The sequence below is a fragment of the Cyphomyrmex costatus genome, unplaced genomic scaffold (assembly GCF_001594065.2).
Source record: "Cyphomyrmex costatus isolate MS0001 unplaced genomic scaffold, Ccosl1.0 scaffold192, whole genome shotgun sequence".
In the NCBI taxonomy this organism is placed as follows: Eukaryota; Metazoa; Arthropoda; class Insecta; order Hymenoptera; family Formicidae; genus Cyphomyrmex; species Cyphomyrmex costatus.
In genome coordinates, this window is record NW_017275954.1 from 579,714 (window position 1) to 592,445 (window position 12,732).

The 12,732-nt window shown below is 35.4% G+C and overlaps 2 protein-coding genes across 4 annotated transcripts; one reads left to right on the forward strand and one right to left on the reverse strand.

Moving 5' to 3' along the window:
• Positions 1-8,951: 8,951 nt before the first annotated feature.
• LOC108772538 (uncharacterized) lies at positions 8,952-10,154 on the forward strand. The gene is made up of 2 exons (XM_018538081.1): positions 8,952-9,136; positions 9,424-10,154. Exons 1-2 carry the CDS (start codon positions 9,040-9,042, stop codon positions 10,152-10,154), a joined length of 828 nt encoding a protein of 275 aa, XP_018393583.1. The 5' UTR covers positions 8,952-9,039.
• Positions 10,155-10,222: 68 nt separating this feature from the next.
• LOC108772537 (epimerase family protein SDR39U1) lies at positions 10,223-12,310 on the reverse strand. 3 transcript variants are annotated; one of them, XM_018538079.1, is made up of 8 exons: positions 12,193-12,310; positions 11,713-11,770; positions 11,509-11,615; positions 11,148-11,418; positions 10,812-11,077; positions 10,621-10,734; positions 10,373-10,553; positions 10,223-10,258 (listed from the first exon to the last, which is right to left on the reverse strand). In XM_018538079.1, the coding sequence occupies exons 2-7, from the start codon at positions 11,747-11,749 to the stop codon at positions 10,437-10,439; spliced, it is 912 nt and encodes a 303-aa protein (XP_018393581.1). In that variant the 5' UTR covers positions 11,750-11,770; positions 12,193-12,310; the 3' UTR covers positions 10,223-10,258; positions 10,373-10,436. The 3 variants fall into 3 exon arrangements, with proteins under 3 accessions (XP_018393581.1, XP_018393580.1, XP_018393582.1); XM_018538078.1 differs by having other exon boundaries at positions 11,713-11,868; XM_018538080.1 differs by lacking the exons at positions 11,713-11,770; positions 12,193-12,310 and having other exon boundaries at positions 11,148-11,408; positions 11,509-11,578.
• Between the last annotated feature and the right edge of the window lie 422 nt (positions 12,311-12,732).

A 12,732-nucleotide genomic window follows, 5' to 3' on the forward strand; every position in this document is an offset into this window, starting at 1 on the left:
CACGTTAATCTTACAGCTTATCGGAAAGCGTCTTATAACTTATCGACGTAGCATTCTTGAAAGAAGTCTTTCTCTATCGGATAGAAAATATTGTCCTGTATTTTATATTTCCACCAATTAGATTAATTTTAATCTCTCGGCTCGATTTATTCCTCGCCTTGTTCTACCTCTTAGAACTAGAAAAAGATGAATTAAAGTTAATCCACATTGACAGAAATGGGAAAAAAAATCTCTAAATAGAGGAACACTAGCTGTAGTATTTTGATATCTACTCAAGTTTTTTTAAAAAGAGGAGTTAAACAATAATAATTATATTTATTTCATGTACAATGTTATCTCTCTGTTGAACGAAGAAGAAATTGGAATTAAAATAAAAGGAACAATTTTTTCTTGAATGGTTCTGTAACGTGCGAAATGTAGAAACGATTGCGGTGCTTTCTCTATGGTAAGAGATGACGGGTGTGATAACGATAAATGTTGATAGCGGAATCACGTATATAGACAGTCCTCGTGACTGGGATTTTGTCGTATCGCTACGGTGAGTTGGCGATTCATAGAGTGCTGGCGTACCTGTGGTGCACACCTGTACGAGCGAGACCAGGTTTATCGCCGTAACAGTCTAAGGCAGCCACCTGTGCGCAGGCAGAGATGGTCGCACAGGTGTCTTTTAAAGCGTTTCATTAATTACAAATGGGTAAAGCCAACGTGGGTTCTCCAGTAGTAGCTTCACCTGTCGTCATTTCGCGCGATCTACACCTGAATAAATCCGCGGCTTTCGCCGCTTGACTTCGACCCTCGCGCGAGTGGGCGGTTCCTTCGAGAGAAACCAAATCGTGGCACACACGGAAGTGGGATATCGTATAACGCGAACGTATAACGCGAACGTTTTTACTCTTAGCCACACGAGACAGAAAAAGAATGTGCAGCCAATGATGCAATCGTTGTAAATGCATTGGCGCAATACATTCCAGATAAGTCGGCTGGAGATCAAGGTGACCAAAGGTGACCAAATGTATGGGCAAATCTTGTAAAAGAAAAAACTGCGTATAGCTGTTTAAATAAGAAAACGAAAAAAAAAAAAACGATTCCCTAAAATTTTATGTAGTGCGAAAAGAATGATTTTGCTGAGGTATTTAAAGATCTAATTAGATGCAGATCTGGAAATAAATTTGTCGCATTTTCCAAATATTTACGTAGAAATTTCGAGCATAACAAGCTGCTGCAAGATGCTTTGACTTTTTAGAAATTTGAACATCTTATAATATCTTTTAACGATCCAACAAAATTATTTTCAGACCTACATCTACAGGTAAAATTTTAAATACCTCAGCGAAATCGTCTTTTCTGTATAATCAAATCTCCTTCACGTTCTACTAATATCTACGAAAACAGAATCGTAATTTTTGTCAGATTTCCCGATTTCTTTGCCTGGTAACTTTTTTTTTTTGCTTATTTATTTGACCCGACAAAGGAATTGACGTTTTTAGGTAACGTTATTTCAGGACTTCAGTCAGTACTCTCGCAATCGTGCGACGAATACTGACGTTGCTTGCCAGGTGTCTGTCATTCCTTTAAGGAACGACCTCATTAAAGGACACATCGTTTCACCGACCGAAATGATCAGTCACTAAAACGGCATTGAGTCATGTTTTTTACCGAGATAATTCGTCAGATTTCGTTTGACTCCACCAGATGTGAGAAGCGTGACATATAAAACGTTTTTAATGAAACTACTTTAAATTAATGAATTCTATTCTTTGGCTTACTCTACAAGACACTTGCAATCGAAATCTGACTTTTATTGTTAAAAACTTATTTAAAAATGACTAACAGAATTAATTAAGTATATAATGATCTGCGTTGCAGGAATGTCAAAATAACGCATACAATATTAATTAACTCAAATATTTTATACTAATTATGTTAATTATAATAACAGTATTGATAACATGAAGATTATGGTAACACGAAGGAATTTAAAGAAAATAAATACTTTGTATATTCAACAGAATATTCAGTAGTATATTTAACAGTACTGTCCAAGATTCTAATTCTAGATATCGACTTGACGTAGCGAAGTTCACGTTTGCTGCTTTCCTGTTTCTTAAAAAAAAGGCGATAGAGGTAAACATCGATTAATTGCTACCTAGAATTAAGGCCATGGCTCATACGTAGAAAAACTTAAAACGTAAGACTTTTAAACAGTAAGGAAATCAACATGTTGGATTCGCTACTGCTTATGATATGGTCTTTCGGTTTCTATTGCGTGATTACTGATTTGTCAATATTCGCTTACTGCTATAACCTTTACAAATTTTGAGTAGCATTGTGTGTGCTCTGGAAAAATTCTTCAAGTTACAAATCCGAAGATCTTCTAAGGAAGGAATTAATTCTGTGTCGAATAATATATTACGAATTTAAGTTACAAATCCGATCTCAAGGATCTTCTTTCCGAAAGGAAAGGGACGATTCCGTCCGTTTCGAATAATTGCGAAAATAAATCGAATGTCGCGAAAAGTATTTCGCGACACGGGAACGATACCTACACGTGCACCCGGCTCATGGGTATTCGCGGGATTAACCAGACGCATTCCAGGCCCGAGCGGGTGTTCCCGAGCGTCGTGATGCCCGGCCGCGCCGTTTCTTTGCATTCCTTTTCTTCGCCTCACAGGTCGCAACAAGACGAGGCCCTGCGTGCACGGATGAGTTTCGTCGTCCCTCCCACACGACGACCACCCGGCCTCCGGTATTTCTCTCTTTCTCTACCGCCAGAAATTCCTTCCCGATTTATGGTGTACGAGCGGCACGTCTGTTTATCTAGCGAGATTGCACGATCCCGTCGAAGGCTGGCAAAGCCTAACTACTATCATCAGCTGGTCCCCCCCCCCCCCCCCCCAGCTGTTTAGCGTTATAATTAGTTTCTAGCTTATCGTTATTAGTGGAGCAGTAATTTGGGGAGGAGAGGAAGGGGAGGACATAAAATTTATTCTTCTATAACTATATAAAATCGCCGTGGCAAAACCATTGACTTTGTAAAAAGAGACTGTAAAGGGCTCAGTCGTGAAATATACAAAGTTAGAATATCGGCAAGAAGAGGTGAGGAGCAACAAATTCGCGAAAAGTCGCGACAGGAGCACGTACACACGCGTGCATACCGTTCGAGCGATAAAAACGTGAATACATACCGCGCCTGACAACGGCGGCGGGGGGGGGGGGGGAGAGGGGGAGGAAGAACAGAGGTAATCGGAAGAACGAGGTGGAGGCTTAGATAGCGGGGCGTAATAAAAGAACAAGAGGAGAGAAAGAGAGAGAGAGAGAGGAGAATTTCTCTCTTTCGAGACGGAGGATGAAGGGAGGAGGAGGAGGAGGAGGAGGAAACGGAGAAGAACGAGAAGCCGGCTGAGATGTAGGTAGATACATACATACAGATTTGAGGGGGTCGAGCAGAGAGGATGAAGGAACTGAAGGAAGAGAGAGAGAGAGAGAGAGGGACGAAAACGAGAAGGTAGGTGCCGGGCCGGCGATATCGTGCGCCTTTCTTCCCTTTGCCACCTTATTCGCCATGGCCGAACGGCGGGGGGGCAGCGGAGGGGTCCACAGTGTACACGATCTCGGCGGCGGCGGTGGTGGCGGCGGCCACGATGGTGCAGGCAACGGGGATCGCGGAGCGGCAGGGGGCGATCCGAGGCATCGAGAGGGGACTTGGCGACAGACTGGCGGGCGCGCACCTGCACTCGGCTTGGCCGCGAGAGAGCCGACAGTCAGGGGCGCACCTACCAGGCGCAGACTCCGGCTCTTCGGAAGAGGAGGACGACGACGACGACGACGACGATGAGCGGAGAGAGAGATATAAATCGCGCCGCACAGCCGGTGCATTTCTCTCGTCCGCGCTTATCTCCCGCACGGCCCGTTCCACTTTCAGTGCTCGCCCGTCTTATTTTCCATCTTCCTTTTATCCCGCGTGCCTCGCTCCAGCTCTTCTCCTTTTATCGTTTCCTCCGTGCAAAAACGCGCTCGGTTCCCCTCGTCGATATTCTCTCGCGCGGGTTAATAATTCCGCGTTAGTTGTTTGATGAAAACGTACGTCGCATTTTTTCCCCCGAATACGATTTGACTGAAATAACGGTCCGTTAGAGTACCTTGTTCAAATTCGATCTCTTCGTTAATGCAGGTTTATTTTATTTTATTTCCCAACATCACACAACACACTGAGAGTAATTATAACGTGATATCCATGTTATAATTTCACACTCAACAGTATACATAAATGTAATATAATACATGTACTTGTGCAGTTTATACATATATTATTTAATATGAAATTATAACTCTGATGTATTACCGTTGTGATTTACTGGATTTTTGTCTTTAAGGATGAGAGAGTGCAGACTTTTGCGTAACGCATAATACATAAGAAAATGAACCAATCAAAGTCCTTCATTTCCTTCATTTCCTTCCAGTCCATGAAATAAAAGATCTGATTGATTTTCTTATGCTTTATGCGTTATGCAAGAATCTGTGCTCCTAGGAATAACGATTATAGAAAGCTAGGGTTTAAAAATATGTATACTCTATGAAAGAACGCGGTTTTGCTAAAAATTAGATACAGATTTGAAAATAATTTTGTTCGATCATCGAAATAATAATCGGAATTCAAGTACGATAAGCAGTGCCGCAAAAAGTTTCGACATTCATCTAGCAGCAGCTTGTGTGAGCGTTCTATATACTTATTTTGATGATCCAAAAGATTATTTTCTGTGTATCCAACTAAACACTTGAGCAAAATCGTTCGCTTCTCGGGAGATCTTCCTTTCTAGACGCCGTCAATCGCGCAGGTAGGTAATTGGAGACGGCTCGAGCACATGGATAGAGCGATAAAACGAGCTCCAGCTTCGGCATGCGAGGTTCATGAATATGGATCAGGAAAGTAGTAATCGCGAAATGAGATACAAGACGCGGACCGCAATATGCTGCTGCGTGCGATCACGATGTACGCAATGTACGCATCAGGTTTATCCCGGGCGCATTAATGATTCCGGGAGTGAGTACTATTATATACTTCTCTATCTCGAGAAAGAGTAGAGACGACTGGGAGCACTGGAATATACCTTCACTTTTCGCTTTTATTTGCTATTGTCAATTTATTGCGGCGACGTTCCATCGTGTGACGAGCTTCCCGTTTGACCTTTTCGTACAGTGGATATTTATAAGATCCGCGCGCTACGACCGTGATTTTAATGCGAGGTCGTTATGCAAAATCTCGTAAGGCTTCTCTCTCTCTCTCTCTCTCTCTCTCTCTTTCAGTTTATCACGTTCGTTAAATATCAGATTTTACACGCTCACGGTAGCGCCGCCGACGATTAACAGCGTGACTTTATCCTTCATGTTTATAGCGTCGGACGAGAAGATGAAGCAGAAAGTTAAAACGTCAAAGCTTAGAATCCATATTAAAATCTTATCCAAAATGATTACATCGTAACGGATGATTTCATAATTTTATCATATATTTGCTTAGAAAGTGTCTATTGTAAAATTAATTTTAATTTACAGATGACATAACGTTTTTGTTTAATTTTTATAAGTTATTAATGCTTGATTTAACTTGAATATAGTTCAATTAATAACAATTATAACTTAATTTATATAATACTTATTAAATTTACATAAATAATTAATAATAATTTAAACGTTTATTAGGATAGAAACTGTCATTCTCGATAAAAAAGAGGTTCTAATTCCGTTTTATACATACTTATTCGAATTTGCGAAACAATGAATTGGTTATTCAATGTAAAATTAACACTTAAATTACTTTGAATAAAGTTCAATAATTAACAATAATAATAATTTAAATGTTGTATTCGGGTAAAACAGGACTGCCATTTCAATAAAAGAGACTATAATTCTGTATTATACTCGTAAATTCTGTAAGAGAGATATTTCGAGAGTATCGGGAAGTAGGATCGCCTTTCGCAGCTCCAGGCGTGAAAATTGCATCTTAGAATGTAAAATTATAGCAATAATCAATCATCCACAACGCGAATCAGGATTTATATAGAATGAAACGGAAAAACAAGCGCGATAAATATACGGTTTTACTCGTGTAGTTTAATTTATTGCCACTGTTAAAATTGTCACATGTGTTTAGATAAGGGCACGTTCTTGCCACGAGATTCGTAAGAGCGATTAATTGTCGCCGATACGCATATTTGCGGGTCGATATAGTATATCAAAAAGAAAGACTAGACCGAGTCTCATCATCAATGCAAAAAAATCAGGATTACTTATTTTGAAACTGAAGTGGATAGGCGGTTTTTTGCTTTGATGAATGCCAGTATGATAATAATAAGTGATCGATTTGTATGCTGAGGATGACTTAAAAATAAAGTCGAAACGTACGAGATATGATATGACAAGATATATAATTTATTACGCAACCTAACAACCAGCGTGGGACTCCTATTGCTTCGAAGACATTTTACATTTGAATTTTTGAAATTTAAGGAGTTATTTACAAAATGTTAGTAAGTACAAAATAATGTTGTAATAATATCGTTAATTATCTTATAAGATATAAAATAGCGTATATTTTATAATAAAAATTATTGATAAAATTTATTCGTAATATTTTATAATAAAATTGATTATAAAAATTTGTAATGAAACTTCGTGAAAAATAATAGCAGAAGCAACAAAAATAAATATATTTTAGATCAACTGGACTCTTGCGCGATCATTCGGATTAATCAACGAGTTGGTAAACACATCTGGTGTCGTACGTACGTGTGTACTCTTCGAGGTAAATTTTGTATTATTGAAAACACTTCTCGCTTGATAATCGCTTGATCACTCTATGACAAGTGTGCGAATCGCAGAAAAAGTGGGAGAGCGTAAAAGCGGCACATAGATATCGAATCGTGATATAGCATTTATTTGAATGACACTTTTATAAATAACGTATGTAATTTTTCAAACGATGCCACGTGCAGAAATCTACAGTTTCGTGACCTGCAATCACGACATATTAATTCAATTGTGCAAGAAGATCAATTTTTGATCAAAATTAAATATTGTATAATAAAGGAATAAAAGAGTAATAAAATGTAAAGTGTGTAACAAGACGATTTCTATTGAATTTGTATTGGATAATAAAATAATTAAAATAACAAAATTGGCAGTGCCAATATAATGTTCCAATTTGAAGTATTTAAGTGTAAAAAAATATAAAACACGATTTTAAAAAATCGTGTTTTAATTAGTAAATTTTGTAAACTTTTAAAATCCTTTTAAATAAAAATTACGCGATCTTTTTCATATTTGTATGATGATAATATATCGAGATAATAAAATAAGATTAGACGATTTGGTGATGATCACGAATCGATCGCAAATCTTATCGATAACACTATCATATGTATCGCAAATGTATTTATAAATACTTTACTAGAAATTCGTGTCAATACAACTACGTCTTATATTGTAGGTATAACAAAAAATTGTGATATAAGAACACAAACTTTAATCACGAAATCAATGAAAAATAATTTAAAAAATTAATTTATAATTTTTGTAAATTGTTTATAAATTTATAAAGTTGTAAATAACTCAATAACTTGCAAACTTTTTACGTCTTCCGTTAGGATTATTGATTAAATGTACATATAAATAATTGCAATGTGTGATTATGAAATAAATAAATGTGAGACAATTTGTTTAAATGTCGAATATTAAATTTCTTAATTTCGCGTGCGTAAAAGAAAGAGAATGTTTGTTAAATGCCGCTGTGTTGGTATGTACTTAAGTATGTACGTATAAAAGTGTGTTGATGATTACAGGTCCGAGAGGGAAGGACGTTTCGTCTTTGAAACACGTGTGTTCTTATCAACGGTCATTTTTCTCGCGAGTTACGATAACGGTTTTGCGAAGCGTAATTTCTGTCGGCAGTCTCACGGTCTTCGACGATTTGCCTTCGATATTTTTACAAATCTCCTCGCAAAACCGGTAATATACGCCATACAAATTTAAGATGTGCAATCTCTATCAATTAATTCGCAGTCTTTTATTTACATACATTCCGTAAAGTTAAAATTAAGCCAAATTTTATAGTAAATATATAAATTAAATTATTTATATTATTAATATTTAACTTTATATTTTAAAACTAAAGAATTGTATTGTTTTTCATTAATTATATCATCGATTTAAACTAATAATTAGACTAAATAAGAAATTGTAACTCCAATTAATTTTAAATAATTTGATGTAATAAAATAATGCGATAAAACTATTTTATCTAGTTGAATATAAATAAAATAATAAATGTTGAATGTGTGTGAATTCAATTAGTTATAATCGTATAATAATTTCCTCATGGATTGTCTAAGAGATATTAAAGATTTGCATGTTATATTATCGTTTACAAAAGCAAGTGTTAATTATGTGATCGTAAGTATATATCTGTAATATGTAAGTTCAAATCTACATAAATTTGCCAAATCTAAATCATTGAGCAGATCATCTCTGCGAAATCGGTGCCATTCGCGCAAATACTGACATCTTGCGTATGGATTACGAACTTTATAAAATATTTAAAAGGCGCTACAATGTGGGTATTTCGAATTATAAATCATTACAATTTTACGTACAATTTATTATTTTGCTGTTTTATTAAGATTATTATGTTCGTTTAAAACTATAATACCATTTTAAAATTTTGCGTCATCAAAATGTGATAAATTATATGTATTACTGCCGGCTTCTATCTTTTTCAAATTTTTACGTTAATTTTTTTCCGACACTATTTAATTAAAATTTTTTATTTCAAATGAGTTTGTGTATGATAGATCACTGTGTGCTCGATTATATGATATTTTCTTACTCATGCTCGATTATTAAAAATAACAAATGCGTAATGCAATTTCTAATTTTCGGTGATTCACGCCATGTGTCAAAATTTCTTTACTTCTTTCACCTCGTTTCGCGTGACTAGAGAGTATCCGTCAAAATTCTGTCTGCAATGTTGAGTTTTGTGATTGCAATATGATTCCGATTGTGAAGCCCGAGCTCAAGATACTAAATAAAAATAAATTACATATATCGCGAAGGCCAGGATGCATCATGTGGCTGTTGCTCGGTCGTAAGAAATGATTTATCGAATATCTTCAAGTTTAGCATATAAAATATTTTTCATTTTTGGTTAACAAATCGTCATTAAATATATATTATATAGTATAATTTTTCAACGTTTGTACTATGATAAACTAAGATCTAGCATGCATATATGTAGTTGCAATCTATAAAGCATAATTCTATTTAATATTTATTTTAATCGGTATTCATAAAGTCACTGAAATAAAATGTGTATATGCGCATCTATTTTTAATATTTATTACACACTAATTGTAAGCGAACCATGTTTTGCAGTGTCTGCGATAATCTTCATCGGAATATTTAGTCGTTTGACAAACAATGTGTACTTACTGATTATCTTGCTTCTGGGCGAGATCATGTTCGGATTGGATAGTTTTGGAGAATGGGAGGATCTGATTTTGTACAAGGACGAAAACAAAGCTGTGGTTGAAAAATCCGTTTGGAGCGACAAATTGTGCTCGGGCAGTTCAGGTCAACTCTCCTTCATGAAACTCACTGACATCCGACACATTGGGGTCTCCACCAAAATGGGTCTCTTTATTCTGCACAGGAACGGGAAGATGATCACTCTCAGTATGAAAGGCTTAACGAGAAAGGAGATACAAGATTTGAGAAAAGAAATTAACCATTTCTTAAACATGAGCCGGCTCAAATATCTCGATCATTCTCTAGTTGATCCTTCGAATCGATTATTACTTCCTTCCGGTTCTGAGGAATACTTGCAGAACTTGCCAAGAACATGTTTACCTGTGTCCAACGAGTTTACTGTCTCCGACAATGTTTTGGGAGGTACAATGGACAGGACGTGTTACCAAGTGCAGCAGAATTTGAGCTATCCAAGTTTAATGCGTGGAACGCAACTTAACAGCTATCAATTGGCAAACTTTAGAAAAAGTCCTTATACAGAAAACTCGACGCACTTCAATTACGTCAAATATATTAGAAACATTTGCACAATTCCCTCACCTCGCAATTTGTACAAGTTTCATAAAGCATGTAATTAATCGAGTATCATTCGTGTTGTACGTCTTCTTGAGATTACTCATATTGTATCTCATTCACGATTTAAGACAAATTTGTGTGTAACAAAGCAAGATTCCATTTTGTGCTGTAATAAATAATTTATTATTTAATAACAAATTGTTTGAAAGCATCACAGAGAATACTTTAAAACTTATATAAATTCATCACTAGTTATTAATTAAATAACATGTCATATTACTATAATAGTTCTACAATGATCATATGTGATCTCTGTCGGTTTTTGTAACAATTGAATAAATCCTTTACGTAGTATGTGATTTAACAAGTTGTTTACAAGCACTTTCGATATCTGGATATTGATATTGAAATCCTAACTCTGTAACACGCTTCGGTGTAACTTTTTGTCCCTCCAACATTATCTGAAACGAAAACACCAAGTAGTATACTAATATCAAATCATTACATTTAGTATTAAGTTAAACATACCTTTGCTCGTTCTTCATTGAATAACATTTTTAAGAAAACACTTGGAACAGGTATGATCGCAAATCTGTTTAGTGACGTTGCAAACGCTTTTGTAAACTCCTTATTTGTTATAAGCTATTAACAGAATGGTATAATTAATTATACATATTTCAGTTGGAGATCAATACTAAAGCCGTTTGTATTATATATACCTGAGGCGCTACTCCATTTAATATACCATCCACATTGTTATTTGTAAGAGCATATATAAACATGCCAACTAAGTCAGTAATATGTATCCAGGGCATATATTGATTTCCACTTCCTAGTGGCCCACCAAGTCCTGCCCAGAATGGGAAATAGATGTTCTTGATCATGCCGCCTTCTCTTCCTAACACAACTCCAGATCTTATTGTTACTTGTCTAATATTACTACTTTCTGGTAACTTTGCTGCTTCCTCCCAATCGTGACAAAGTCCTGACAAAGTCAACAAATTAATAATTTACAAATATAAATATTACGTTACATGTAAAAAATAAGATTTTACTTGATAGAAAATCATATGATTCGCAGATGCTTTTTTCTGTGTACACAGTGTCATTAGGTTTGTAATATGCTACTCCTGATATAGTCGCGAAAATTGTAGCTTTGGTATTCTGTATAGAGTCTGCCAGAGCCTTCGTCGTTTTCACTCTGCTATTCCAAACATTTTGTTTGAATCCAGATGACCAACGTTGCATAGGATCCAGTATATTCTGTCCGGTAACATTGATGACAGCTGATGTGTTCTCCGGTAGGCCATGGTGCTCTAAATCATGCTATAGATACAATTATCATTGGATTGATTCTTACCAACAAGTAAATTCACTCTCATGAAAATTCGAAAATGCAAATCCATTTTCATATACCCATGATATTCTATTTGGTCCTGGCATCCGAGAAATACATGTACAGGAGATACCAACAAGATTCAATGATTTTATTAGCTGCGATCCTATGAAACCAGTACCACCACCTGAAAATATTATACGATCTTACTCCTATTTATATAACATGATTAATTTTTCGCAATATTACGAAATTGTTAAACAATTTGTATAAAGTATGCTCACCTACCACTACATGCTTTAAACCGTTTAGTTGAGCCATGTTCACAAATCTGATACACTTCTAAGTTAAGAATAAACTTGCAATGACATACTCTTATTTTAAAAACGCTCCATTGAACTTTTATCTTTAAAAACAAATTTGCAAGACTGCCGGCAAGACTGAACGACACGATAAAAATGCAATTTACAAAATTATTACAATAGAAATTTCAAAACAATAAACATATTAAGATATATATGTCATATATTTACATAATAAGAAGTAAATTATAGAACATTGTTTTTATTTTATTAAATACTCTATCAGGACTTATAAATACAACAAACAATTTTTTTCTTATATTATATTTTTCTCATGCAGTATATTATTCTATGTGATAAATGTTTTAAAATTGCGTCTTTTAAGAGTAATATTAACAACAGTTATAATCAGTCATAATAATTGACAATTATTCTTTTTTTCTAATTAGTCGCACTTATTACCGTATCCGGAGTTTACAAAAAATCTTCCGTTAATATCTCCAATTTTTCACAGAGCTGAGCAAATTTATATGCGTAAAAAGTAAATTTAAGACACATCCACTTCGGGCCAAACCATTGAAACCATCCACCCTATTGTGAAACTGTTGTTTATAACTCATGACATACAGGTGCATACTTGTTTAAAAATATAAAGACAACATCCAGTAGTTTTGAGTGGCACTCAATTGTCCATGTCGCCAATTGGCCAATTTAGTAGAGGATCTGCTGATTGGTGGAAAAACTCGGAGCATCGATCATTGTGAGTGGTCAGTAGTCTTCGGTAATGGATTTGTTTGCACAATGCTTGAAATCCCCAAATATTTTTGTATCTAAAATGAAATAAAGAAATTTGTTCGAGTTGTTTAAAATTTTTCAAGATTTTTGCACTTAAAAATCTTTTAATAATAGAGATAAATATATAATATCTAGACGTTTTTTGAAAAGAAAAAAATCGAAGATGCTGAGTGCAAAAAGTGCAAGCAATGCGAACAAGAGATTAAT